The sequence below is a fragment of the Topomyia yanbarensis genome, chromosome 2 (assembly GCF_030247195.1).
Source record: "Topomyia yanbarensis strain Yona2022 chromosome 2, ASM3024719v1, whole genome shotgun sequence".
Classification (NCBI taxonomy): Eukaryota; Metazoa; Arthropoda; class Insecta; order Diptera; family Culicidae; genus Topomyia; species Topomyia yanbarensis.
This window is the reverse complement of record NC_080671.1, coordinates 13683451-13708643: the sequence shown is the minus strand read 5'-3', so window position 1 is coordinate 13708643 and position 25193 is coordinate 13683451. Positions and strand designations below refer to the sequence as shown.

The window sequence follows — 25193 nt, the reverse complement described above, 5'->3', positions numbered from 1 at the left end:
TGCTTGCAATTGCTGCAGTTCATTACCCGCGGTACAAACAGGCGAACGGGTAAGCGAACCCTATCCAGGAGGACATAGTTGGGAAGAGCAGACCCGGAGAAAGTCACCCGAATCGAGTCTGACGGAGAATAAGTTGTCTTATCATTTTCTGTTTTTGCGGAATACAATTGCTTGCATTCCAGAATCTTCACCTTTTGAAGTGAAGGGTCCTTAAAGCAGCCAACCCCGTACTTCAACAGGTCTTCGCACTTTAGACCCGGTTCGGCGACTATTCCATCGATCTCCACTGCCCTACAAGGCACATACACTCTGAATTGTTTCGTAAAACGCTCGCTGCGAGCAATCTGGTTTGCCTGATCGAGGTCATTTACTATAACGCGTATCTTATTAGCTCGAACACGTGTTATCTGAGCTACGGCCGGGTAGTTAGCAGTCAGCTCCCGTGATATTTCTAGAATATTGGGCGATTTCGTGTTGGGCCGGAAATACACCACCCAGGGTCCATTTGAACTGGCTGGGTATGTTTTAATACGGGGAGGACTGGGGGAATCAGGAGAGGGAGTAATATCGGGTTTATCCGGTAAATCCATGGGAATATCATTCCCATCCAATGTTCCTTCGCCCTCGGCCATTAAGGCACGAGGATAGCACGTGGTGTAAACGAGAGATGAAACTTGTATTCAGGGGAAAGGGAAAAGTAGTCCGATCGGGGAAAGGGAAACGAAAGAAAGAAAAATAATACTTAGCTTATATAGCGGCGTGTCCGGCAATTCTGGTATTCACTTCACCAGCCTGGGCACCGGCGAACAAAGACTGCCTCAAACAATAGTTGACCTTCACTGTCAATATATATTCTTGTTCACTTTATGCACAGCACCAGAAAACGAACTGCTTCGATCGAGAGCTCGGAGAGTTATGAAAAGATAATTAATATTTTGATTCATAACAAAACCAGCTAACAAAAAACGGACTGGTTCAGTTTGCAGACATAGCCTTTCCTTCAAATGAGCGTAACCAGTAACATTTCGAATATTTTACCAACAACCATGATGAGCATAGAAAACAAGAAAAATAGCAAAAGGTGATTACAACCAAAAATATAAAACAAAGCTACAAAAAAGAAACCAGATATAGAAATGAACATCCACTGAGATAGACGTAAAAATACCAAAATGTTTGAAATATGAAAATTAGTAACAAAAAAAATGGAAAGCATGAAAAAAGAACAATAGCAAAATGTTAAAGATGTTTCAAAATAGAAGAAATGATAAAGAGCAAAAAAAGAATGAATAGATAAAAATAAAATAACTATGAAAAATCAAAAAGTGGAGAAGTTTTTTTTAATGAACTCATTTAGAGGTGAATAAGTGTAATGGAATAATCGAAATAGAAATAAATGGGAACAATTCGACGGAATAGACAGATAAAAGTGAAATCATGGAAAAAATGTAAAATCAAAGTGGATTGAAAGGAATGAAAACATGAAAATGCTTGAAGAAAAGGGAAAAAATAGGAATAATATCATTATGAAAAATAAGAAAATTGAATAAATAAATGGGTTCAATAATAAATAAATCTATATAAATTAAAAGTGAAAAAAAATAATTTTGATGAAATGTAAAGCAGAAAACATTTACCGAGCGAAAAAAGATCAAAATAAAATAATAGGAAAAATGTTCAAACGAAAAAAATAACAACATAAAATACATGGCATTCAAAATTGTTTAAATGGGTTTCAAAAGAAAATGCTAAAAATGATGGAACAAAATAATAAGAAAATGGGAAATTATTGAAAACAATCCATATAAAAAGAGAGCATAAATTTTAAAACTGATAAATAGAGAACAGAAAAATTTACACCGCGAAAAATAGAAAGCATGGTTTTTTAAGCAAATGAGAGAAATTCAAAATGAAAATTACTGAAAAAAGGAGGAGAGAAAACTACTAAAATATGTTTACTGGCAAATATGAAAAATACAAAAATATAATAGAAAATAAAAGTTTTGTGAAAGAAATTTAATGAAATCAACCGAACAAACGGATGAAAAAGAAACAAATGAAACGATAGAACTAAAAATATGATAAAACATGAAAAGATGGAACAAACTTCAAAAATGGGACAAAAATTTTAAAAAGAAGCAAAAATGGTGAAAATAGAAAAAGGAAAATATAGGGCAAAAAAGTCAAATAAGATTATATGGTCGGTGTTAAGTCAGACCGGACTAAGTGACACTGTGTTGATTTCGAGAAAAACGAGTTTAAAGTTTAGATCGCAGCATCCTTTACGTTGTAATTTGAAATTCATTTTTGCCACAACTCTTGCTTATTATAATATACTAGCTAATACCCATCGCGCGTTGCTGCGACCTTCAACGTAATAGGAGGTAAACACAATTTGTTCTGTTGCGTCATCTGGTGGGCAGATAATCCCCAACCAATAGCACACAAACACGCTCCATAACAAATGCCTACTGTGTGTAAATTTTTACGGAAATCGGTTGAGCCGTTTCGGAGTCTATAAATCATATACATACAAACTTTGACTTATATATATATATATATATATATATATATATATATATATATATATATATATATATATATATATATATATATATATATATATATATATATATATATATATATATATATATATATATATATATATATATATATATATATATATATATATATATATATATATATATATATATATATATATATATATATATATATATATATATATATATATATATATATATATATATATATATATATATATATATATATATATATATATATATATATATATATATATATATATATATATATATATATATATATATATATATATATATATATATATATATATATATATATATATATATATATATATATATATATATATATAGAAATAGAATAGATATAGATATAGATAGATAGATAGATTTCAAATCTGCTAAAACTCGAATATAGCTGAAGAGAATTCTTTATACATAGCTATCATTATCTCATTTTTCATGATTTTGCGACTTAGTCCGGTCTGACTTAACACGGACCAAATGGAGAAAGTAGAAAGCCTGGATGAAGAGGAAAAAGAAACAAAAATAGCTAATATGAAGCATTAGAAGATGAGAAGAAATTGGAAACAATAGTAACTCTACATTGTATAAAGGATATAGAATTTCTCCGACGAAATTCCAAAAAAGGAAAATAATTATTCAAATTAATAAAGTTAAATGTGTTCCAAGAGAACACGAAAAATTACTATGGATCGTTTTCTTCGTGGAATGTTATGTTCTTTTTTGATTTGTGAATTTATTCAGAACTATTTTCTCAAGTCATATTTGATCAATTGAGCACTCTAAAAGAAAGTTGCTGAGTTTTCCTGTTCTTTCTAATAAATTCATTGATAATTAATTTGGCAGATATGACGGATTCAAATAAGTAGAAATAGAAGTCACATATCGTAATTGGTCTAATGGTTCTATTTAAACCGTATAGCTCAAGCAAAAAATAAACCACTGTTTTTTGAAATCCATCCACAGATTGCAAAGTTTCGAATTTTTTGGTAAAATAAGAAACAAAATCGATTTCAAGAGTCCGGAACTCAAAGACACTTGAGAATTTTTTAAATAGTCGGTCAAAATCCATGAGATAATTATAGTACAGTATCAAATAGAAAATAAATTTCAGTTTTTTTATACACAATTTACAAAAAAAGATCTTATGCCTTTTGCCCACTACGCGTTAAAATCGTTTTAAATTTCTAAGTTTCAAAGTTTTCTTTTGATTAGTCTCTCATGCAGTATAAACTTTAGTGCATAATTTTCGATTAACTTTATAATAGAAATTGGAGGAAATTCAATCATACCAATATTGAAACTCGAATTGAAATTGTCAAATACAATTTATTGAAATAATATTTGACAGAATCATTCCTTCTGTTTAAAGTCCGGGCCCTCTCCACAATTCCGGGCTCGGGAGGAAACACCCCCTTCCTTCTCGGCGGCCATTCCAATTTGACATACATTTTGGAATGGTATTATATATAGTAAAAGGCACCGTACCATAACGTCCGAGATCATAACATCCAAAAGGACATTCTAACGCACCAGGCTGCGTCATAGCGTCTGAAAACGTATGTGTGTAATAATAAAACTGACCTTATGAGGCACATTTATTTGCGGAACTTGTGACGCACCCCTTCTGCATCAAAATGTCCCGGACGTTACGACACACATTCGATTTCGGATCTTATGTCGCAGTCGATGTCCTGGACACTGTGATGCACTTATAGTTTCGGATATAATGACACATAAGAACTTGATGCAGTTCTGTGGATGTGGATTTAATTTTCATTTTTTCCATGTCATAGGTGTTTAATAAGGTTTGATGAAGCCGTTTTCTGAAAAAAATGATTTTGGTTTGGTTGTTGTCTTATTTTTGGTAAAAATAATCAACCACGTATTGCCTATACGTGTATGTAGATACTTTTTCTACTTTGCCGCATCATTTCTGTTCAATTTAATCATTTTTACTCTTTTAACGATAATATATTTTTTGTCAAAGGTGATGACAATATTTTCTAATGAATATAGCAAAACTGCCAAACATAACTTCGCTATTCCTGTAGTAACATTGTGTACGGTGCATAAAGTCAGAATCAACCAATCAGGAGCTGGAACATTCTGACGTAAAATTGGAACAAAAACGACACCCTCTATTGTCATGTCTTGTCTTAGGTGTAACCTGGGACGTTATGACGCTGTACCTGGGCGTCAAAATATTTGAATCAATGAGTGCGTCATATTATCCCGAACTTCATGACGTAATACTCTGCGTCGTAACATCCTAATATTAGTGTGTGCCATTAGATCTCGGATATGATGACACAGGACCACTATCGGACGTTGTGACACAAGAATGACTGCGGATAACGCGTTGCTGCTTTCGGATCTTATGAAACATGTTGTGTGTCATAATACCCTTGAGGTTATAACGCTCGCTGTTTTGGGAAGTTATGACGCAGTGCCTGTGCGTCATAATATCCGACACTATGAGTGCGTTCCGGTGCTCAAGATGTCCATTGCGATATAAGATCCGAAAACGACAGTGCGTCATAACATCCGGGGCATTATGATGCGCAGCAGGTGTATCATAACCAGAGCTTTCAACATGTTTGTTTGAACTTGAAGGAGGAACAAATCTCAAATAATGTCCTACTATATTCTATTCGCAGTTGTTCATTGCATCATTCATACAAACAGCCAAGTTTTCCATTTATTTTCAATTTAAATAGTTTTCCATTTATTTTCAATTTCATGGACCGTGTGAATATTTTTCTACTGGGGTATTGATTAGGTTTTTCAAGCAAAACTACTCCGAACATAGTTCTTACTGTTCATGTAGGCTTGAAAACGCAATACATGTCAATATTTAACCTAAACTGTCCTTTATAGAACAGATGACAGCTTGGGTTGGTAAATGAAAAAGCTGTTACGTTTTGATTCAGTGCATCATGGTATAGCCCATAGAGCATAATAAAGCTATAACATATCAAGCACTAGAAAGCTGATTAGCGTGAAATCTGGCAGCGCTAGAAAATCGGCAGCTGTCAGCCCAGCTTCTAGCGTAACAAATAATACTACGTCACTCAAAGTTTTTCTGAACCGCGTGGATGCTTTTGCCAGGTTGGAAGGCATGAACGACGCTGCGCTTCTGAGTTCCATCAAGCATTTACTTCCGGAAGACATCATCGACTGGTAAGCACGAGCAACTTCACAGTGTCTGCTACGTACATGGGACGACGTCAAGCTATATATCCGAAGAGAGTTCCTTCCAAGTAGCTATTCGCAGATTCTACATTTGGAAGCTAGCTTTAGATTACAAGGAAAAGACGAGTTGTTTGCGAAATACTATCGCGACATAGCAGTATTGTGTCGTTTCATCGAAACGCCAATCCCGAACGACGAAAAACATTTAATAGAGAAAAAGAACGAACGAAAGCTATGCTGCTATCGTAACGGCAGCAAGGCTACGAACACTAGAAGAAATGGTCTAGGCCTGTACTGGATACGATGAGACGAGAATGCTTCACAACAGACAGCGCAGGATTCCGATTCCGCACAGTGCGTTACTTGAACCGAACTTCGCTACCCCTGTAACAACAAACAGACAGATGCCAATGCCACAACAGCATTAGTTGATACCGGTTCAACAGAGATCATTCGAAAATTGGTGGTTGAAAAAAAATTGCCTGAGAGTGAGACAGAAGAATATGTTGAGGGCATATGGACGAACTCGTCGAGCAGGTTACCGCATTGCAAATGAACCTGGAGAGGAAAACAGTACGACTAAGCTTCATAACGCATAAGGAGCCGCAGCACAGGTTTAACCGATTTGGCATGGAGCAGCAGCACAGCAGAGAAGCAGAACCCGCTCAGCAAAGTAACCAGTCGCAGCAAGCACCAGAAAGGCGAGAAGTCCAGTATGGAGAGAGGCTATTGAACAATCAGCGATCAGCAATGGTGTGCTGGAACTGCGAGGATTGCCCCAAACCACAAACGATTATTTTTTGTTACCCGGCGGAGAGCCAGCTATAGAGAGGAGCAGTGCTTAGTACACTTTTGGAAAACCCTTCGACATCACTGAACTCAAAGACCTCAATTCTATCATTATTAATCCCGAAAGCGACAACCGTCCGCATACCGCCATATCAGTGTTAGAGAAAGAGCTAACTGCTTTGATTCACAGCGGGGCCAATTGTTCTCTGTTAGGAGGAAATAAAGTCGAACGGGCAGAGGAATACAGTCTACAGAAAGGAGCTGTCAGAGGCGGAATAAAAACGGCAGACGGTACGAAGCATAGAATCTCAAATTTTGTGTACCTTCTCATCGCGTATAACAACCGCAACGAAGTTCTACCCGTGTTGTTGATAGGGTGAAGTGCCTATTTTCACCATACTAAGGAGGGCGCCTCACTGAATCATTAAATACTCGGCCTACAAACAATGGAATGCGTAAAAACTGGCATCAACAGCTTTGCTTCGTTGTTAAGTACCAAGATAATAACATACATGCGCTGAAAACAGTGAAATTCTTGTGTTTGAGCGCAACGAAAACACGAATCGAGTGCCCCCATTGTTGCGCTACCATTTGACTCAATGCGTTGAACAAAGATGGCAGACACTGCTCTAACCAACGGCTTCAAATGGGTAGCGTGATAATAGAAACATAGCGATAATGGGCTCATCACCCTACTATCAATCCCGGACTGCATCATTTTAGAAATGAATTTATGGGACAAATTTGGCGTAAAGGCAGTGTGTTGCGCAATTGAGGTGAACAGTAAAGAGAAGCAGTTAACAAATGACGATCAGGAGATGAAGCAGCTATCTTCGGAGCAGAAAAAGCGGTTGAAGCTAACTATTCGAAAATTTCTGAAAGCACAAGAAGGAAAACTGGGTAGAGCGAAATTGTACGAATATCGCATTGATGTTGGAAATGCACCCCCCTGGTAAGCAACGGCATTATCTCATGTGCTACAGGAACTGAAAGAGGAGATTGATCGAATGATCGTAATAGATGTAATCGAGGAAACTCAGTTTTCGCCATGGAACTACCTGTTGGTCGCCGTCAAAAAGAAGAAGTATCCTATCTGCTTGGATGCCCGTCACCTCAATTCCATCATTGTGAACGAAGGCAACCTAATCCAATAAATTGCAGCGATCATCAACAATCTCCGTAACAGCAAATACATTTCATCGATCGACCTGAAAGACGCCTTCTGGCAATTGCCACTTCAGTTGAAATCGGGGCCGCTGACGGCTTTCACCGTTCCTTCCAGAAGCCATTTTCAATTCAAGGTCGTGCCCTTCGGATTGTGCACTGCCAGCCAAGCCTTGGCGCGGCTTATGACGCACCTCTTCGCCCATCTAAAACAATGTTGGAAGCACCACAAGATAAAAAATTCTTCCTACAAGAAGACCAATCTTATTTACTTGGTAGATACTACACAATATATCAAACGGAAACGGTGGGCAGAACTATTATGTTCACCCTGAAAACACCTAGTTCCTTGAGTCCAGATATAATTCCCTTGATTTTATCAAAAAGTGCAGCGAGCTTCGTGAATTAGTTCAATGAGTCTTTAAACGATCGACAACGACCCATCTGCTCTCCTTCCCAACATATGTACTTAATGGAACCGATGACGGACTGCAAACAGATGCTATATGTACATGGATCAATCCCGATTGTTCTTTGCTAACAATTTAAAATTTTTAAGTGGATACGGGATTCAACCTACATCGAATACCATCCGAGTGAACTGGAATGCTCTGGTGATATCTAAAATGCTTTCAAACAAGCAACTGCCCAACTATCACGTTCGCATGGAAACGTCATCCGATACAGTTAAACTATCATTTGTTCGACTCGTGCATTTCAAGACATTGAGGGCAAGAAGTCATCTTGGATTCGGAACCTACGTTTAAAGCACGTACTTTATACATAGTAAATAAGGTATCAATACAGCTTGAGTTCAGCATCCGTTAGGAATGTATACTGTCTTAACTGCAGACTGCTATAGAATTCTCCGATGGCAAACAATTAGCAGAACATAAGACATAACAGGATAAGGTAATTAAACGTGGTTTTTTAAACTTACCGTTCAACGACTAATACTTCTTTCGGCTAAAAATGTTTGCTCCACACAGTAGATCTACCTTAGCAGCTTCTCATGAAATACTATGTATCCAATTTTATTACGAAAATAACCATCATATATTCGGTTTCCCCAACACCATTTTCTTCACAATTGCAGCAAATTGCACCACACACTTCAATCGACACTATTAAAATAACACAACCAGCACTCTCCGCACTTATTGAACTATAAACGGCCAATCGCTCGACTGGCTACACCCACGATAAAATAATTCACGATTCCACACTTTTTTTTGTTCTGATTCAATATAAGTTCAGCACCAACACTTGGTTTGCTATTACTCTCAAGGTAATACTGTTCGAATGACGTGTGTCCTTCAGCAACGGTATATAATATTCTTCGAGCCCCAACACCGGAACTCGCTAGGTTCCTGTTGGCTGCAACCCGCCAGCAGGTAGCTTACTTTTCATTGAATTTCCACGTCTGACGGCACATCGGGCACTGCTGGTTGGCCTGCGAGTTGAGCCACTTGACGATGCAGTGCATGTGGAAACAATGCGAGCAGGCACCCCAAACTAGCGGACAATCGTCCCCCGGCAGCGAACAATCCGGACAGCAACCTTCAAAGGCCATCCGACAGATTCCGCAGTTGTCATCGTTGGCGAGCCATTTCCAGACGGCAACTCCCATCCAACCTGAGTGATCAGAAAAAATATCTAATTTTAAATCACTTGTCGAAAGAATTAAAATAAACTCTAGCAGAAAAATAACTACCTACATTATTCTACGACAGCGGCCTAATCTAACCCGAGAAGGAATTATTCCGACGTAATTGCAGCACTAGCAAAAGGTGACAGTTGAGGTAAAAATCAATACCAGAGAACTTACACGTTCTCGTGGCTCTTCTCCTGCTATATCCCAATCCCGAATAAACCTGACCCTCTTTCCTCTACATTCCCGTCAAAAGAAAAACTCGGCCCCAACATTTTCTCGCCTGGCGCTGGCTCAACCAATCCCTTCGCCAAAGTGAGCAAACACGAGCCAATCAAAACAATATTCTCCCCTTCTCCTACGGACACACGCTAGCGAGATGCTATTTTTGGACTGCATTCATACTTACTTTTCACGGTAACTTTCATTGTGATAAAATCCTCCACACCCGACACATTGAATAAAACTATGAATATTTAGATACCAATTATACAATTAGTTTGCCGCAGGAGTAATACCATTTGATGTAATTTACGATAAAACAACTGAATCAAAAAAAAATCACGACCGAAATTAATGTTGTTTTGGAGTCTTCCGCAAAAACGATTTTGCTTCCGACCGCACAATTGCACAAATACTATTGAAACTTGTCGTCGAAACAAATTCGAAAACGAATGTCAGATAAACGTCAAAAAAATAATGGTCGAAAATAGTACGTCAAACTGTAGCTAGGCGTAACCACTGGGTACCATTTTAAATAAGACAAAGATGCCAAAATTACAGTTTATAATTCGGTAAAGAATTTTTTTTGTAACAGAGCTACACTTTTCAAATGTAAACTGAAGAACAACATTCGGATCAAATGGAAATAAATGCATTTGATTTTCATTTTTGCATCAACTTTGCACTCCCTCACAGAAAAGTCTTTTCAACAAACGTCTTAAGCTGATCCATTTTATTGGAAACTAAGCAGGGCTTTGACCTCTTACAAGGTAAAATACATTCCTAATTTCTATTTTGATGGAAAGAAATGCATTTAATTTCGTTGATCGAAAAAGTGGAAAAGACACGCTTGGTGTTTTTCATCAAACTTATGCCATTTTCGTTTTTGACAGTGCACTACACTGGTGTAGTCGGTGCTGCACTCATTCAAACTAGGATGTAATCCAAAATCCCTCTAAAAAGGTCCCAGCATGCGTCAAAATTGTTAATGGTAGTGCACAGAACCAGCCTATAAAACGTAATAATGATCAAGCGTCGAAGAAACTCACCCATACAGCACAGAGGCAGTTGTTTTGACGCATGCTAGGACCTTCCTATAAAAGGTGTAATCAGTCTATCTCCGTTTTTGTACACAGAAAAAAATATTGGTAAAAGTAAGAGTGTTCCGCTCTTAGCAAAAAATAACCAACACCAACTATTAGGTTGAAAGTAAAACTGTTAAATAAATCAAGAATAATAATCAAAGTAAAAGTTTTCCTTTTAAGCAAATGAAGAATAGTACTCAAAACAAAAGTTTTATTTTTAAACTAAGAGTATGCGTTGGTTGTTTTTTGCTAAGAGTGAAAAACTCTTATTTTTACCAACATTTTTTTTCTGTGTGTACTATATATAGCATAAATCCGAACATTAATATTGACCCCTTTTTGTTTTGTGTTTCAAAAATATGCTAGAATATAGCCAAAATAAAATATAAGCAACCAAATGTTAATCAATAGACGTGTTCAAATTACATATGAAAGGTTTGAATTCGTTTGGTTAAGGTTAAAATTTTTAGAGTTAAGGTAAGAAGTATAATAATTATTCTTTATTTTACTGTCGTTATAAGCATATATTTTGTCTCATGTTCTACACACCGATCAGCCTCATGGTCTATTCTGGTCTGACAAAATCGGGATATATTTTTCATTCTCTTTAATAAACCGAGTCAGTTAAAGTATTCTTTTTAGTCCCTAGAAATAGCTTCATAACCATTTCTTATTATTTAGTAAAATTTTCCCGTCCAGCGCAACATTAAAAAAAAATAAATTAGTTATGAAATTTGCGTTTCGACTTCGTCTCATCAGAATCCGACACTAATTTAGTGATAGGACGAAGCCTACGCCAAATTGACGCTAGCTCCAGAAAACGAAAACACTATTTGTGTTTCTGAGAAAACCTCTATCCTAGTGTGATGCCCGAAAGAAAAAGAGTTCTGATTAAGCTGACGAGAATTTAAAAAATCGAAACTTTGTTTGGCCTAGCAAGCCAATATACACTATGCTATATTTCTCTTAGTGGAAAAAAATTAGGTAAAAACTATTGTTCTCCAATAAGGAGAAAATTTGTTAAAACCATCTTTGCGCGTGAAGCGCACAGGATATTACGGACTATCTTAGATGCTCACGTTACGAAAGTAGAAATTTGCGTGAAATCCTCACCAAATAAAATCTAATGTACTGTCGTTAACCGTATCGTTCGAAAACTGTGTGATCAAATGCCATTATCGCTACTGTAAATGAGAGTGTGACCGAAAACCCTAAATTGTCGATCTGGAGTCGCACGCCGAAATTAAACCTACGCATGCAAACCTGCTAGTGCTGGCATCTCGTCTTGATTCTTAAGTACAAGAAAGAAACATAACCTCTTTGCGTTCTGGAATTTTCCCTGATTCATGGAAACATTCTTACATTTTTTCTGTGTTTAAAAAAGGGAACAAATGCCTTATACCAAACTATCGCGAGATAGCTGCCTTATACGCAGTATCTAAGCTATTTGAAATTATTGTGCTTCAATTCATCACTCAAATTGCTCTAGATACATATCTGTTACCCAGCATGGTTTTATGCCCAAACGATCAACTTCAACAAACCTTGTTTGTTGTACATCTTCCATCATCAAGTCCTTACAAGCACGACTTCAGGTTAACAGCATATATACCAATTTCTCTGCTGCTTTCGATAAGATAAATCATGTAAGTCATATCTGACTGGTCGTGACATGACTGTGAAAATTGGAGACTGCACAACCATGTCATTCGAAGTGACCTCTGGGGTCCCTCAGGCAAGTCATCTTGGACCCTTCATATTTTGCTAGTGATGATAGTCGAGTCAAAGCTAAACCATCTGCAAAGAATGGCGCTCATGGCGTTGACTGGTACTTTCACCACGACTCCGACTGATGCTCTTGAGGCACTTCTAAATATGAAACCATTACACATACACCTCAAACAAGAAGCACTATCATGTGCATACAGACTGCAGGTTACTGGGATTTGGAACGGTAATCATGTTGATCTTGCTACCAGTCATACACGATTGTGGTCACAAATGGTTACATGGGGGGGGGGGGGAAGTTATTCTTGCTCCCAGCGATATTACACTCACATGTAGTTTTCCTTACAGGACATTCCATGTGAAGATTCCCTCTAGAGAGGAGTGGTTGTCTGGCTATATGGACGCAAGTGGTCTGTTACACTGACGGTTCTCTGATGGAGGGACGTGCTGGTGTCTACTGTCGTGAAATGAGATTGGAACAATCTCACTCACTAGGTAGATACTGTACTGTATTCCAAGCAGAAATCTTTGCGATTATGTGCGGGGTACACTCGGCCCTTCAACTGAGTTTGTCCGGCAGAGTTATAAACTTCTGCTCCGATAGTCAGGCTGCAATCAAGGCCCTTAGCTCAAACAAATCCCGGTCCAAGCTAATGATCGTGTGCCGAACCCAAATCGAAAAACTAAGCATTGTCAACACTATCTACCTTGCCTGGGTGCCCGGACGTTGCGGTATTACTGGAAATGAATCGGCTGACGAATTGGCCAGGGTAGGTTCAGCGATTGACTTCTTTGGTCCTGAGCCCGCGCTGCCAATTCGACAAGTTGGATAAGGGAAAAAATACGGTCCTGGGCTTCGTCCGAGCACGCAATTATTGGAGAAATCTACAAACGTGTCGCCAAACAAAGGCGTTTCTAGAACAACCATGCCCAGTGGTTTCGAAAAATCTCTTACATTTTTCGAAGCTCCTCTGCGGCATGCTGACCAGGGCTTTAACCGGCCACTGCAAACTCAATTATCACATGGCAACTATTCAGCGCGCTGAGCCTTTTTCATGAGATCTTTGTGAATCCGACTACGGAACCTCATATCATTTGATATGCAACTGTCCAGCGGTAACGCAATTGCGATTTCGAGCCTTCAGCTGTCCTTATATAGACGAAACCATGTTTGGACAACTGAAACTCAGAGACATACTAAAGTTTCTTATCCAATGTGGTAAAGAGCTTTAGGCTTATTCGCAGGCAAGTTGAACTACTTGTGAGCTTAACTTACCTGTTGTTTATTTTTGTTTTTGTGCTGTTATTTTTCCCACCCTTCCAATTCTACTTCCCCACACCTCCTTGTCCTTTCCTTCCGCTCAGGAATTGATGAAAACACACGGCAAGGCACAAAGGCACAAATCTCCGACTACATGCGGGGAACGTGCCATTTAAGCCAATATATTCTGATTCCTGATGCCCAAACGATCAACTTCAACAAACCTTGTTTGTTATACATCTTCTATCGTCAAGTCCTTACAAGCACGACTTCAGGTTAACAGCATATATACCCATTTCTCTACTGCTTTCGATAAGATAAATCACCAGATAGCCATTGCCATGTTCGATAGGCTTGGGTTCAATGGTTTCCTTCTGGCTTGGATCCAGTCATATCTGACTGGTCGTGACATGACTGTGAAAATTGGAGACTGCACAACCATGTCATTCGAAGTGACCTCTGGGGTCCCTCAGGCAAGTCATCTTGGACCCTTCATATTTTTACTCTATCTAAATGATTTAAACTTTTCATTGGAAGGAATGCTTTAAATTGTTATTCGCCGACGACTTTAAACTATTTCATCTAATTAAGGATCCTGAAGTCACCGGTTTTTTTTACAGACATAGTTGGATATTTTCTTCAAAAAATTGGGGATTCTACTAGACTCAAAAATGAATTTTAAGGATCACGTAGAATATACGATTTCCAAGGCCTCTAAGTTACTAGAGTTTATTTTTCGTGTTTCGAAGAACTTCGACGCTATATACTGCTTAAAGGCACTTTACTGTGCTCTGGTTCGTTCGACGCTTGAATATGGCTCTGTTATTTGGGCACCATATTACCAAATCGATATCCAGCGCATCGGAGCTATTCAACGCAAATTTATTCGTTTCGCTCTTCGTCAAATTTCTTGGATAGATCCACTAAACCTCCCGAGTTACCAGAACTGCTGTCAACTTATTAATCTCGACCTGCTGTCCGTTCGACGAGATGTCTCTAAAGATGTTTTCATTGCTGATCAGCTACAATCACGAAATGATTGCTCAAACCTCCTACAATATGTGGACTTCAATATTTAACCTCGTAGTCTTCGATTTCATCCCTTTCTAAGAATACCTTATGCCAGAACCAATTTCGGGTATAATGAGCCATTTGCTAGTATGTGTCGTCTATACAATCATTGTTCTAATGTCTTTGATTTCCACTTGTCCCGAAATGTTGTAAAGCGATTGTTCCATAATACCCTCTCATGTCAATAATATTATCAGTGTTAGTTTGTAAGCGTGAATTACTTGTAGTATTAGTTATAGTGAATCGTTTACATGTATCATTTGGATGTTTGTAATCTGTTAGTGCAAAAGATGAGGAGGTTTTATGCCCGCTGGAGAGCGAGATTGAAAAGATTTCAGCTCCAGCGAGCTTTTCCCTGCTCTCAAATAAACCAATAAGTAAAACTTGCCGTTTCATTATGATGAATTAGCGTGTGATAAACGGGTAGTCTATGTTGTTACTACCTCTATTCGAGAATCTTCCTTTTACAAAATCCTTTCGCAACAGAGAAATTATTAGATGATGCTGTACGGCATGGCACGAATCCCTAAATCACATAGGGAACGTTCCATCTGAGTTATTATATTCTTGTTTTATAACGCTGTCTCACCCAGTAAAGTTCAGCCGGAAATGAACTGGAATTCTGGCTGGTTCCAGTTCGTATTCCGGCTCCAGTGACACGGACGAACTGGAACCAGCCAGAATTCCGGTTCATTTCCGGCTGAGCTTAACTGGGCAAGTGCGAAACACAACAATAATTTTAGTGTACATTGCTCCAGTTCATCACAACCGGAAAACTGTCAAGTAAAAGAGATTATAACTACTAGAGGTCGCATGTCGCTGCTAACACTGATAATTTATCATCATGCTCTCACATATGCTAGGCCCATTAGTTTGACACATATTGTCAATGTAATGGGATACAACATGCTGGAGCGAGACCCCATGCTTCAGTCCGTAAATACATGAAGACAGTAGCGCTTTGCTCCCTCTAGTCGTTATAATCTCTTTTTGTCGAGTACAGCAAAATTTAATAAAGAAAAAATCCTAAAAATACTTTCAATTGCACCGTCCATTGTTTTCTAAAATTTTGTACAGTGCCTTTACTTCATCCCTGACTTCTTCGCAATAAGCAAAGTCCACTGGGATGCTGTCAATATCACGCGACACTCGCGAGGGAGCGAATTTTGTTTACATGTGTTTCCAAATCGCTGCCCCATCGTAGCAAAACATTCCAAAATTTTCACCGAGGCAGATGCCATTTAGAATAACCAATTTAAGTTATGTAAATAATGTATATCTTATGCGATATTTTTACGTTCATTCAATTGTTAATACAGCGGTTATGATGTGTCTAATTTAGCTTATTTTTGTCCGTTGAGAAGTGAGAATAATGTGTATGTAATTTGTGCCCAATTAAAATATTCATAAAATGGCTAAACGCTTTGGAAACTTTCAACTGAAGCAACCTTCTACGGGATACAAAAAAGCTCGCCTTGATTTTGAGATAATTCCTAGCCAACAGTATGTACAGTACACCCAACAGGCACAGCGAACCTCAACGGTGGTTAAAACTCCTACAACGGTTGCCAAATCATCTACCAAATCCGATGTCCTGTGGGGCGATGAGGATGATGAATTCATCATTTTGGCATCTCAAGCCGTGGAGGAAGTGGAAATGTTTCAGCAAACCCAGACAGGTGAGGTCACCTTCGGTAGATTTGGTAAGGAAACGATTACATCTAGTACCCAGGCAGATCCGGACTCATGTGAGCTGATGCCTCCGCCTACAGCGATACCCGGTCCGTCTAAAGCGAAACCGGTTCCGGTTGAGATTATAGATCTGCTGAAGGATGATGATGACGTGTTTAGTGAACAATTCGACGATAATTACGACAACATTGAGAAGCACATCGACGAGTTTTTCAATAATGAGTTCGATGATGACTTCAATCTGGAAGGATTGCGCAGCAGTGGTAGTTCTGAAAAACTAGCTGAGCAACCGAATGGGTACGGAGGGTCGCCGAAGAAAATCTCGCCAAATCGAACGAAGACTGTGGATGTAAATGCTGGATCGTCGACCGTATTCAAGCCGAAACTGCCACAAGCGAAGCTTGGAGGGTTCACGACAAACCCACAGGGAAACGCACAAAACCGTTTGCCCGCAAGCCAGTATCAATTAACGCAAGCAAACCGGGAAGCCAAACAAAAAGATCATGCGAAAGACCTGCAGGTCAAATTTCTTACTAATCAGCTAGAGATGGCCAGTAAAAAGACCGAGAAACTTCAAACGGACTACAACGATATGATGGAACGTATTCAAATTCGGGATGGCGAGGTTTCTATGCTGCGCTATGAGCTGAAGAACATCAAGAGCCAAAACGAACAGCTGCGACTGGAGAAGATGAAAGAAAGCGAGACGATCAAGAAGGAATGGGTGGAAAAGATGAAAAGTCTAGAGAAGGTCATTGTGGCACAGAAGGCAGATTTAGAGTTTAAAACGGTAGAGATGATGAACTTGAAGATGAAACGAATGAGCAACTCTTTTAAGCCAGACAAGAGCATCTTGGTCCCGACTGGAAAAACTGTAACGGAGGAGGATTTTAAAGCACATTCCCTTCGGTTTCGAGTGTTTGAAGAATCTCCACTCTCAGGTGATGAAATTGACCCAAAGATCTTTGAAATTTCCGCTGAAAGCATTTCAAAGTATAGTATCAATAGTGGAATTTCCAATTTCTCCAAGAGGGATGCCTTTCTGTCTCAGCATTTGGGACTTTTGCAAGCGTACCTATCGCAGCTAGTTTGTTCAAAAGGCTCGTTACCAGATGAAGCGATACGCTCGATAGCGAAGACAGCATTTCAAGCAGTTTCGGAGGTTCAAAATTATTGCAACAGACTACAGATGGTACGAGTTAAGGATAGCCACATGGGTGCTAAAGTGGCGTTCGAGTTTCTGTGCAGGAACAGCAAGAAGAGTCGATTGAAAGGATGTGCCAATATTTACCAACGGGAGCCGATTGTTAGCACTGAGAAAGCCATCATTTCGAGGAGGTTCCTGGCGGCTTTAAGTTTACTTTGCAGGTACTTACCGTCGCTGGCTGTAAGTTTAGTACGGTCCCAGGAAGGTTCAGAATCCTGCATCAACGTGTTGAATAAATCACTGATCAAAATTAGTTATGCAGTAGGTTATTGCCATGAGTTCCGTCTTCCTTTACAAAAATTATTGATAGAATATTTTCTTTCTAGCATGAATTATACGACCATTTTGGAATGATCGCTGCTGCAGCCGCATTTCTTAGTAGTCTTTGTCGCCACACAAGCCGCTTCGATGAACAGTAATACTATAAATTACCACAGACTAGATGTGGTTTTCACATAATTTATTTATATTCTAGTGGTTCCCAAGTGGTTAGTCTCCTCAAATCAATTGTACATTGTCGGCCGAATAGTGGGCTCATACTATCGCATCTATCGGAAGCTCTCTATCGAATATCCACCGAGCACTCAGTAGAACTTCTCAACTACCTTTGCTGTCGTAGTAAACCGGAGTGTTTCAAGTTTAACAGTTCTTTCAAAATGTTTCAGTTTACGAAAGGTTTTCTAAACTATTTCAATCGTAGCATCGTTATTCTACTAATCTGATTATCATTTTGCTACAGATTCCTGCATTTTGCAAATCTACGCTTTACTGCTTGAAACATCGGTTGCACAGAATCGAACACTGCCCGCGTCAGATATTCAGCACCTAGTGGCAAACACTCGGAACACCGCATACTTTTTGCGCAACGCGCTGGCACACCCGGTCCAATGGATACAACATTTCATTCAGCACTCAAACCATCAGCGAACGTCATTTTCCAAAACTTCCTGCCAGTGTCACATTAGAATAGTCAACGCTTTCGTGATACTGTTTCATCAGTTACTTCGCTGCTGGATGCAATGTCCGCTCAATATTGGTTTGTGCTACTAATCTGCCCGATTTATTTTACAAACTAACTCCATCTAACTGCTTGCAGAATTTAACACCATGCTGCAAATCACGCAAAACGGTGTTCTGTTGCTGTATGACATCTTCCAAACAACGTACCGCAGTGTAATCCTCCGAATCGGTGGCCATGCGGTTCAGTGTCGCCTACAAGCTGTCTACAACTGGTTGACGCAACACCAAAATGACTTTCGCTTTCAACCTGCGCACAGTAAGCATACTCCGAAAAAACATTTCATTTTCGTACACATGTGAATTGATCAATAAAATTTTCATTTTCAGTAAAAGCACTTCGTCTGCTGGACCTGCGGTTAATGATGGATGAACCGTTGAAATCCAGTGATGACGAAGACCGAATGGACGCCGATCCGGATAGTGATGATTCTGCAAAAGAGCGTAGCTCCATGTATGAAGATTTGTTTCAGGATTTTTTCGCCAGTAAAATATTACACCAGTAAACACAGCAAAGGTTGTGTTCTTTTCGACTAGTAGAGAAAGCCCGGATGAAAGTATGACTTATAGAAATAAAAATAATGGTTCTATTTGTTTGCTTCTACCAAAAACCTTATCTAATAGTTTTATTAGAATGGCAAACACTTTATTTATATCCGTAATAATGTACATAAATAATAAAATTCTGTGTTATTTAACTAGTTATCTAACGTGGTTCCGAATTAGTCAAAACATACATATTAATTAAAAGAACGTTGATCTGTGCGCACACGAAATCGTTCTTGATACTCACTGAATTTATTCACTTTTGAACCACATATCTAATCTTTCACAGTGTACAATATTCTGGAAACTTACCTACCTTCTACAGAACAACACAATATAATCCATGCACTTCCTAGACGAATCTAACCAAACAAGTGCTGAGATAGCAATAGAAAATTGAACAATAATTGCCACCTGTCGGCACTGCATTTTAAATGGGTTTGTACAACAGCGTCGTAACGTACTTCTTCCGATATCGATGTGTGGCACTGAGAACCATTACACCGTCCTTGATGGACAAGGCATACAAGTGGTTCAGCATTACATGGTTCGGTTCCGGAAGTAGTGTTGGCTCGCACTGAAAATATGCATTATTGCAATTAATTTGTTACTTCGACCAGCACGTACTCAACTCACCGAGAGGGGCGTATCCTTGTTCAGGATAACTTGCAGCAGATGCGGTGGCAGCACCGGTGGTCCCGATTCCTTACCCCAAGGCTTGCTCGTTGGTATATCTTGACTATACTCTTTGGTCTCGTCCTTTCCAGTATCTTCGCTGTCCTTGGCGAGTGCTTGAAAAACTTCAAAATCAGACTGACGAACGGATACCAAATTATTCTTGGTTCCAACGTCGTTTTCGATGTTTTTCTGTGGAGGCAAACCATATTAATCATATATTTAGTACCAAAAACAAACATCTTTACCAATCGCGGATCATGCTTCCACTCGCCATCGACGCAAAACTTGTACTGATGATCCCCCACCGGAAGATCAATAATCGTAACAAAATCCCCATGACTTTTAACCATTGGTATGGCTTTCCATTCCGAAAATGTTCCACTTATATACACCTGTTTGCCACCGCCCTCCCACTTGAAGACAGTAGGTAGAGCAGTTTTCTGCTCCTCATTCCCATCTTCCTCGCACATCAGTGCCGATTCTTCCGACATGGTATTGGATCGTTTACGGTGGTCCCTTAGAAATTCCGGTTCCGGAACCGATTTAGAGTAGTACGGTTCGACGTCTTCATCACTCCTCTGGAATACCAACCTATGGTTCGGGTCCGGTTTTTTGTCGAACACAAAAGCCTGTCCGTCCTTGAGAGGTGATCCCGGAATTAGATCGTGCGAACCAGACTTGTGACGTTCACGGGGAAGATTACTGCCTGCGTTTCCCATGGCTAGTGCTGAGTCTGATAATGCCTAGTTTTGTGTCGATCACCTTTGGTTACCCCGAAGGCTAAGAACAAAGCGAATGAGCAATTTGCACAATTTTTTCACGAAAACACTTAACTTTGCTTATGTCGCCCCTTTTTTTGAATGCGACTACGACGTGAATTTATTTTGATTGGTGAGAGAATAAAAGTACGCAGCCTAAGATTGGCAGATAGCACACTGCACATCAAAGTTGTTCTGCATGGTCAAAAATTCCACAGTTCGAAAACGAAAAAAATGTACGTTTCATTGGAAACGCGCCTTTAAAGCAATTTTGATTCGACTAGGGGAACTGGGGGGAAGCCCGACACCCCACGACTTTTCCCAGATATCAAATTTTAAATCATACAATAATGTCATGATATTATTAGTACGACTATTTTAGGCATTTCGATACATATCGATGCCATATGGGTTCATTAAAAATCAACAAAATAAACAAAACAAGCGAAAGCAAATGCGATACGCTTTTGGATGTTATTTTTAGTTGATACATTTTAAGGTTTTAATAACACAAAAGCTTTGAAAATGACCAGTTTTTTTTTGTCACACATTCTATTCTACTCTCCATATCGTTATTTGTGTGTATTGAAGATAAGTTTGAGTATTTCAATACTGTTAATTGAGCATTTAACAAAAATGTGCGCTGTTGGGGTAAGACCGACAGTTTTGGGTGGGGTAAGACCGACACGGTGTTTCGATGATTGGGATCGTTTTTGATTCGATACAAAACGACTCGATATATTTGTTGTGTTCGATTATACTATAATTACGTTATTTTAATAATTGAAATACACGGAAACTATGTTTTTTGCATTTATTTATCAGTATTGTCTCAAGCCGACCAAAAAAATTAAAAATTAAATTGAACGTGATTCATAATAATATTACAAAAAGAAATGAAAAGTATAATCTAATATGAGATTTTGAAATGATATTGATGAAAAATTTTCATTGACCGTCGGATTGTTGATCAATAGTGTTCCGAAAAATCACAACACGAAAAATCAGCTTACTACGAAGCGTGCGTCACTTCTAAGTGAATGAGTCCTAGTAACAGCGTATATAATCTGCTTGCAGAACAGCTCTTCCTTGTTAGAATGACTATACAAGTGGCAATAAAGCTCGAAAGAATTACTTGAGAAAACCCGTACCATAATATAAACCATGCGTTAAACATTATTTATTCATAACACCACGAATTCGAATGCTCTTCCTCTTGCTACGCGATGAAACTACAGAAAGCATGCGTTTGCATCACACATACTCATATACAAATAATTGCACTTTATCACACATACACAATACATTTTTAATGGAAAAAAATGGACAAAAAGAAAGTTCAAGAGGGGGTCGCTCTTACCCCTTTGGGGTGTCGGTCTTACCCGCAGCATTTTTAAAATGTCATTTTTCTCCATTTTTTGGCAACCAATAATTTTTAATGAATTCAATTTTTTGAAACGCTGAAAAAATTATATTTTGTTAAGAACCACCTAAACAAGGATTATGCACAGAATATACAATAGGGATCTTTAATTTGGAAAAATTGTGCCAGTTTTTCATATGTATTGGTAGCGGGTGTCCTTACGAGTACACTGATATCATTCTTAAACCCTAATTATTCTTTTATGATTTTTAAATTTAAAAAAACCAAATTAAACTCAACCAGCAAACTGACAGTTGCCCTACTAAATGACGCATCTGCAAATATCTCGTTCGCCTCATTGTTAACCGGGACAGCACCCCACACAGCATGATCTGGTACTTTGTCAATCCGCTAGCAACCTGCCATCTCAAGTTTCATCTGCAAACTATGGTAGATCTGATAAGGCAACCTATAGGGTCGTGCAAGTCGCATGGGTTTGGATGTGTTATTGTCCTAAAAGGAAACAAACTAAAAAATGTTTTTTTCAATAGTTTCGGGCCAAAAAATTGAAAAAGGACTGAGATATTAACTCACGGTACTAATCTGCATCAGAATATGCCTTAACCCGCACACCCCTAAAGATCCCTATTTCAGGAGCTTTGTGGAATTTTAGAAAAATTATCGCGCTTAAGGTGTCGGACTTGCCTCGTGGTCCCCTAATCAAAATTGTGCGTTTGTTTATGAATCCAAAAGGTGTCGAAAAATGGCTAATTGGCAACGACAACTGTAATTGAGTAATTAATTAATTAATCACATTGACAAAAAATAGTGCATCCAAAGATTCAGGATTTTATATGTTTTGTTAGCAACTAAATTTTTCCGCTTAACAGCAGATCATTTTTGCAAAATATGATCGATAAAAGGAGGATAAAATGAAAGCATGATTATAAATGGAAGTTATAGATGAAGTTCAGAAAAAACGAAGTTTTAATTTCCCTTGCTCAACGAATGTCATGACGAATAGAATGGACAGAAAATGATAAATATAGCTGATATTCCCATAAAAATCCTGTTCCGATGCGTCAACCGATTAAGTATGATCGACGAAATCTGGTGCAATCGGTCTATTTTAACCGTCCAACAACAAAAAAACCCTTAATATGCCGACGAGGGTACCCGGGTACCCACAAATTGAAATGCTCATAACTATGGCTTCTATTAACCGATTTGGACACTTTTATATGTTTCGGATTCAGGAACTTGTACACTTTTTGATTCTGTTAAACCGAGTCGGATGAAAGAATCTGGTTTTTGGTAATCCAGATTTTCCGGAGCAATGTTCAGTACTAGGGTAAGATTTGTAAATTTTAATAATGTCCTAGCAATATGAGTATCAAAAGTCATCAAATTGGCTTGGAAGTCTGTTATTTATTATTACGGGACAATATAGCAATTTGAACTCGGAATGGCCACTCACGGAAACCTGCTCCGAAATGTCTGTTCCGAGGTTAAATCACCAAATGGTTTCAAAACCACGAGATAAAGCCTACTGATGCAATTCCAAGAATTTTGCCCATATTGCCAGTATTCCATTGAAATTCACAAACAGTATCCCAGCACTGGAACATACTTCTGGTAATCCGGATTCCAGGATGGAAGAAGAGTTTCTGAATCCAAAACGACCAAAGGCATCGAAATCGGTTAGAAATTGCCTTAGTTATTGACATTTCAGTTTTGTGGGTACCTGGGTATCCTCGTCGGCCAGCCTCTCCTCACTCCTCCTTACTATATCAACAATATTATTAGGGAACAACATTTTCTGAACAAACCTGGTTATCTTATTTGTGCATTGTGATTCAGTTGTGATACAGAATACAATCCAACAGATAACTCATTTTCGACAAAAATCCATATGTGACTCTTATGCTGTTATGGGCAGTACAGCCGAGGACTACAACGAGTAGATCACGGCGAAACGGGGAGCTAAATCGCTCCTGGTATCGTGACAAAATTGGGAGCTTATTGGTTCACGAAACGGATATCGGTACCGGGAGAAATTCCGCCATATTCTGTAGTCCTTGACTGACGGCGAACATGAACTGGAGAGTGTGCGAGAAGTATTCCCATAGCGACCACCAGGCGATTCGCTACCGCATCGGACGATTGAACCCTGTTGCAGCACGGAAAACGACGACCGGCAAGCTAAAGTGGAAGACGAAAGTCTTTAACGAAAACTGCTTTGTTGAGTCACTGTGGCGAACAGCGGAATCAAGTATGTTGATGCGGCTGATCTAACAAGAAGGATGCTGCGCTGCACAGATAAATGATCCAGCTACTTCCAGAGTAGAGTACTGCGGTACGAGACGAACGAAGGGCAGAAGAATGCGAGTCGCAGCAAGCGTTCCTCCGGGCTCCATTCTCGATGCAACTGTTTGGAACAGGATGTACGATGTGAAAATCGTGCGTTTCGCGGACGACGTGTCACTAACGGTGATAAGTGATACACTTGGAGAAGTGGTGGTGTCGGTGACGGAGACAATAGACGCGATCGAGAGCTGAATGAACGGGGACAAGCTGCAAAAGCGGTTTAGCGGATACAGAAGGACACGTGATTTCATTGAAGCGTGCACTGAAGCAATTGGGAGTGATAATCGACGACCGGTTGAGCTTTAACAACCACGTTGATTACACCTGCGAAAAGTCGGTTTGTTTTCTAGTGTTTCGTCATCGATACTGCAATATGGGGTTCCTCCCTAGTAACAATTGAGGTTTTATGGTAGTTTTATAGCAACTCGTAAAACTTAGATTGCACTTGTAGCATGCTATAAAACTTCAATTGTTACTTGGGTTGCCTCGGGTTCGGCGCTGAAAACCAAGCGAAACTGCGAAAAACTGAACAACACATCCTGGATGGTGGTCGTAAGAGTTGCGATTGCGTACAGAATAATATCTTCGGAGGCAGTATACGTTATCGCCGAGATGAGCCCCATCTACATCACCCTGGCGGAGGATATGCTACAATCAATGAAACGCCAGAAACGTGAGGAAGACGATGAGAATCGAATCGATGGTGACGTGGCAGCAGGAATGGGACAATACGGAGAAAGGAAAGTTGACCTACCGGCTCATTCCAAATCTGTAGACGTGGGTCAATAGAAAGCACGGGGAGATGACCTTCCTGAAA

General features: G+C 39.0%; 3 protein-coding genes across 3 annotated transcripts; 1 reads left to right on the top strand and 2 right to left on the bottom strand.

The window, feature by feature from the left end:
* Window positions 1-8676: 8676 nt before the first annotated feature.
* On the bottom strand, window positions 8677-10013 carry LOC131681393 (anaphase-promoting complex subunit 11). The gene is made up of 2 exons (XM_058962151.1): window positions 9791-10013; window positions 8677-9365 (listed from the first exon to the last, which is right to left on the bottom strand). Exons 1-2 carry the CDS (start codon window positions 9807-9809, stop codon window positions 9130-9132), a joined length of 255 nt encoding a protein of 84 aa, XP_058818134.1. The 5' UTR covers window positions 9810-10013; the 3' UTR covers window positions 8677-9129.
* Window positions 10014-15879: 5866 nt separating this feature from the next.
* LOC131681383 (ATR-interacting protein mus304) lies at window positions 15880-19180 on the top strand. The gene is made up of 6 exons (XM_058962137.1): window positions 15880-17908; window positions 17974-18062; window positions 18123-18322; window positions 18387-18683; window positions 18744-18923; window positions 18995-19180. Exons 1-6 carry the CDS (start codon window positions 16160-16162, stop codon window positions 19168-19170), a joined length of 2691 nt encoding a protein of 896 aa, XP_058818120.1. The 5' UTR covers window positions 15880-16159; the 3' UTR covers window positions 19171-19180.
* Window positions 19181-19249: 69 nt separating this feature from the next.
* Window positions 19250-20795, bottom strand: LOC131681391 (5'-AMP-activated protein kinase subunit beta-1). The gene is made up of 3 exons (XM_058962149.1): window positions 20134-20795; window positions 19847-20077; window positions 19250-19787 (listed from the first exon to the last, which is right to left on the bottom strand). Exons 1-3 carry the CDS (start codon window positions 20605-20607, stop codon window positions 19641-19643), a joined length of 852 nt encoding a protein of 283 aa, XP_058818132.1. The 5' UTR covers window positions 20608-20795; the 3' UTR covers window positions 19250-19640.
* Between the last annotated feature and the right edge of the window lie 4398 nt (window positions 20796-25193).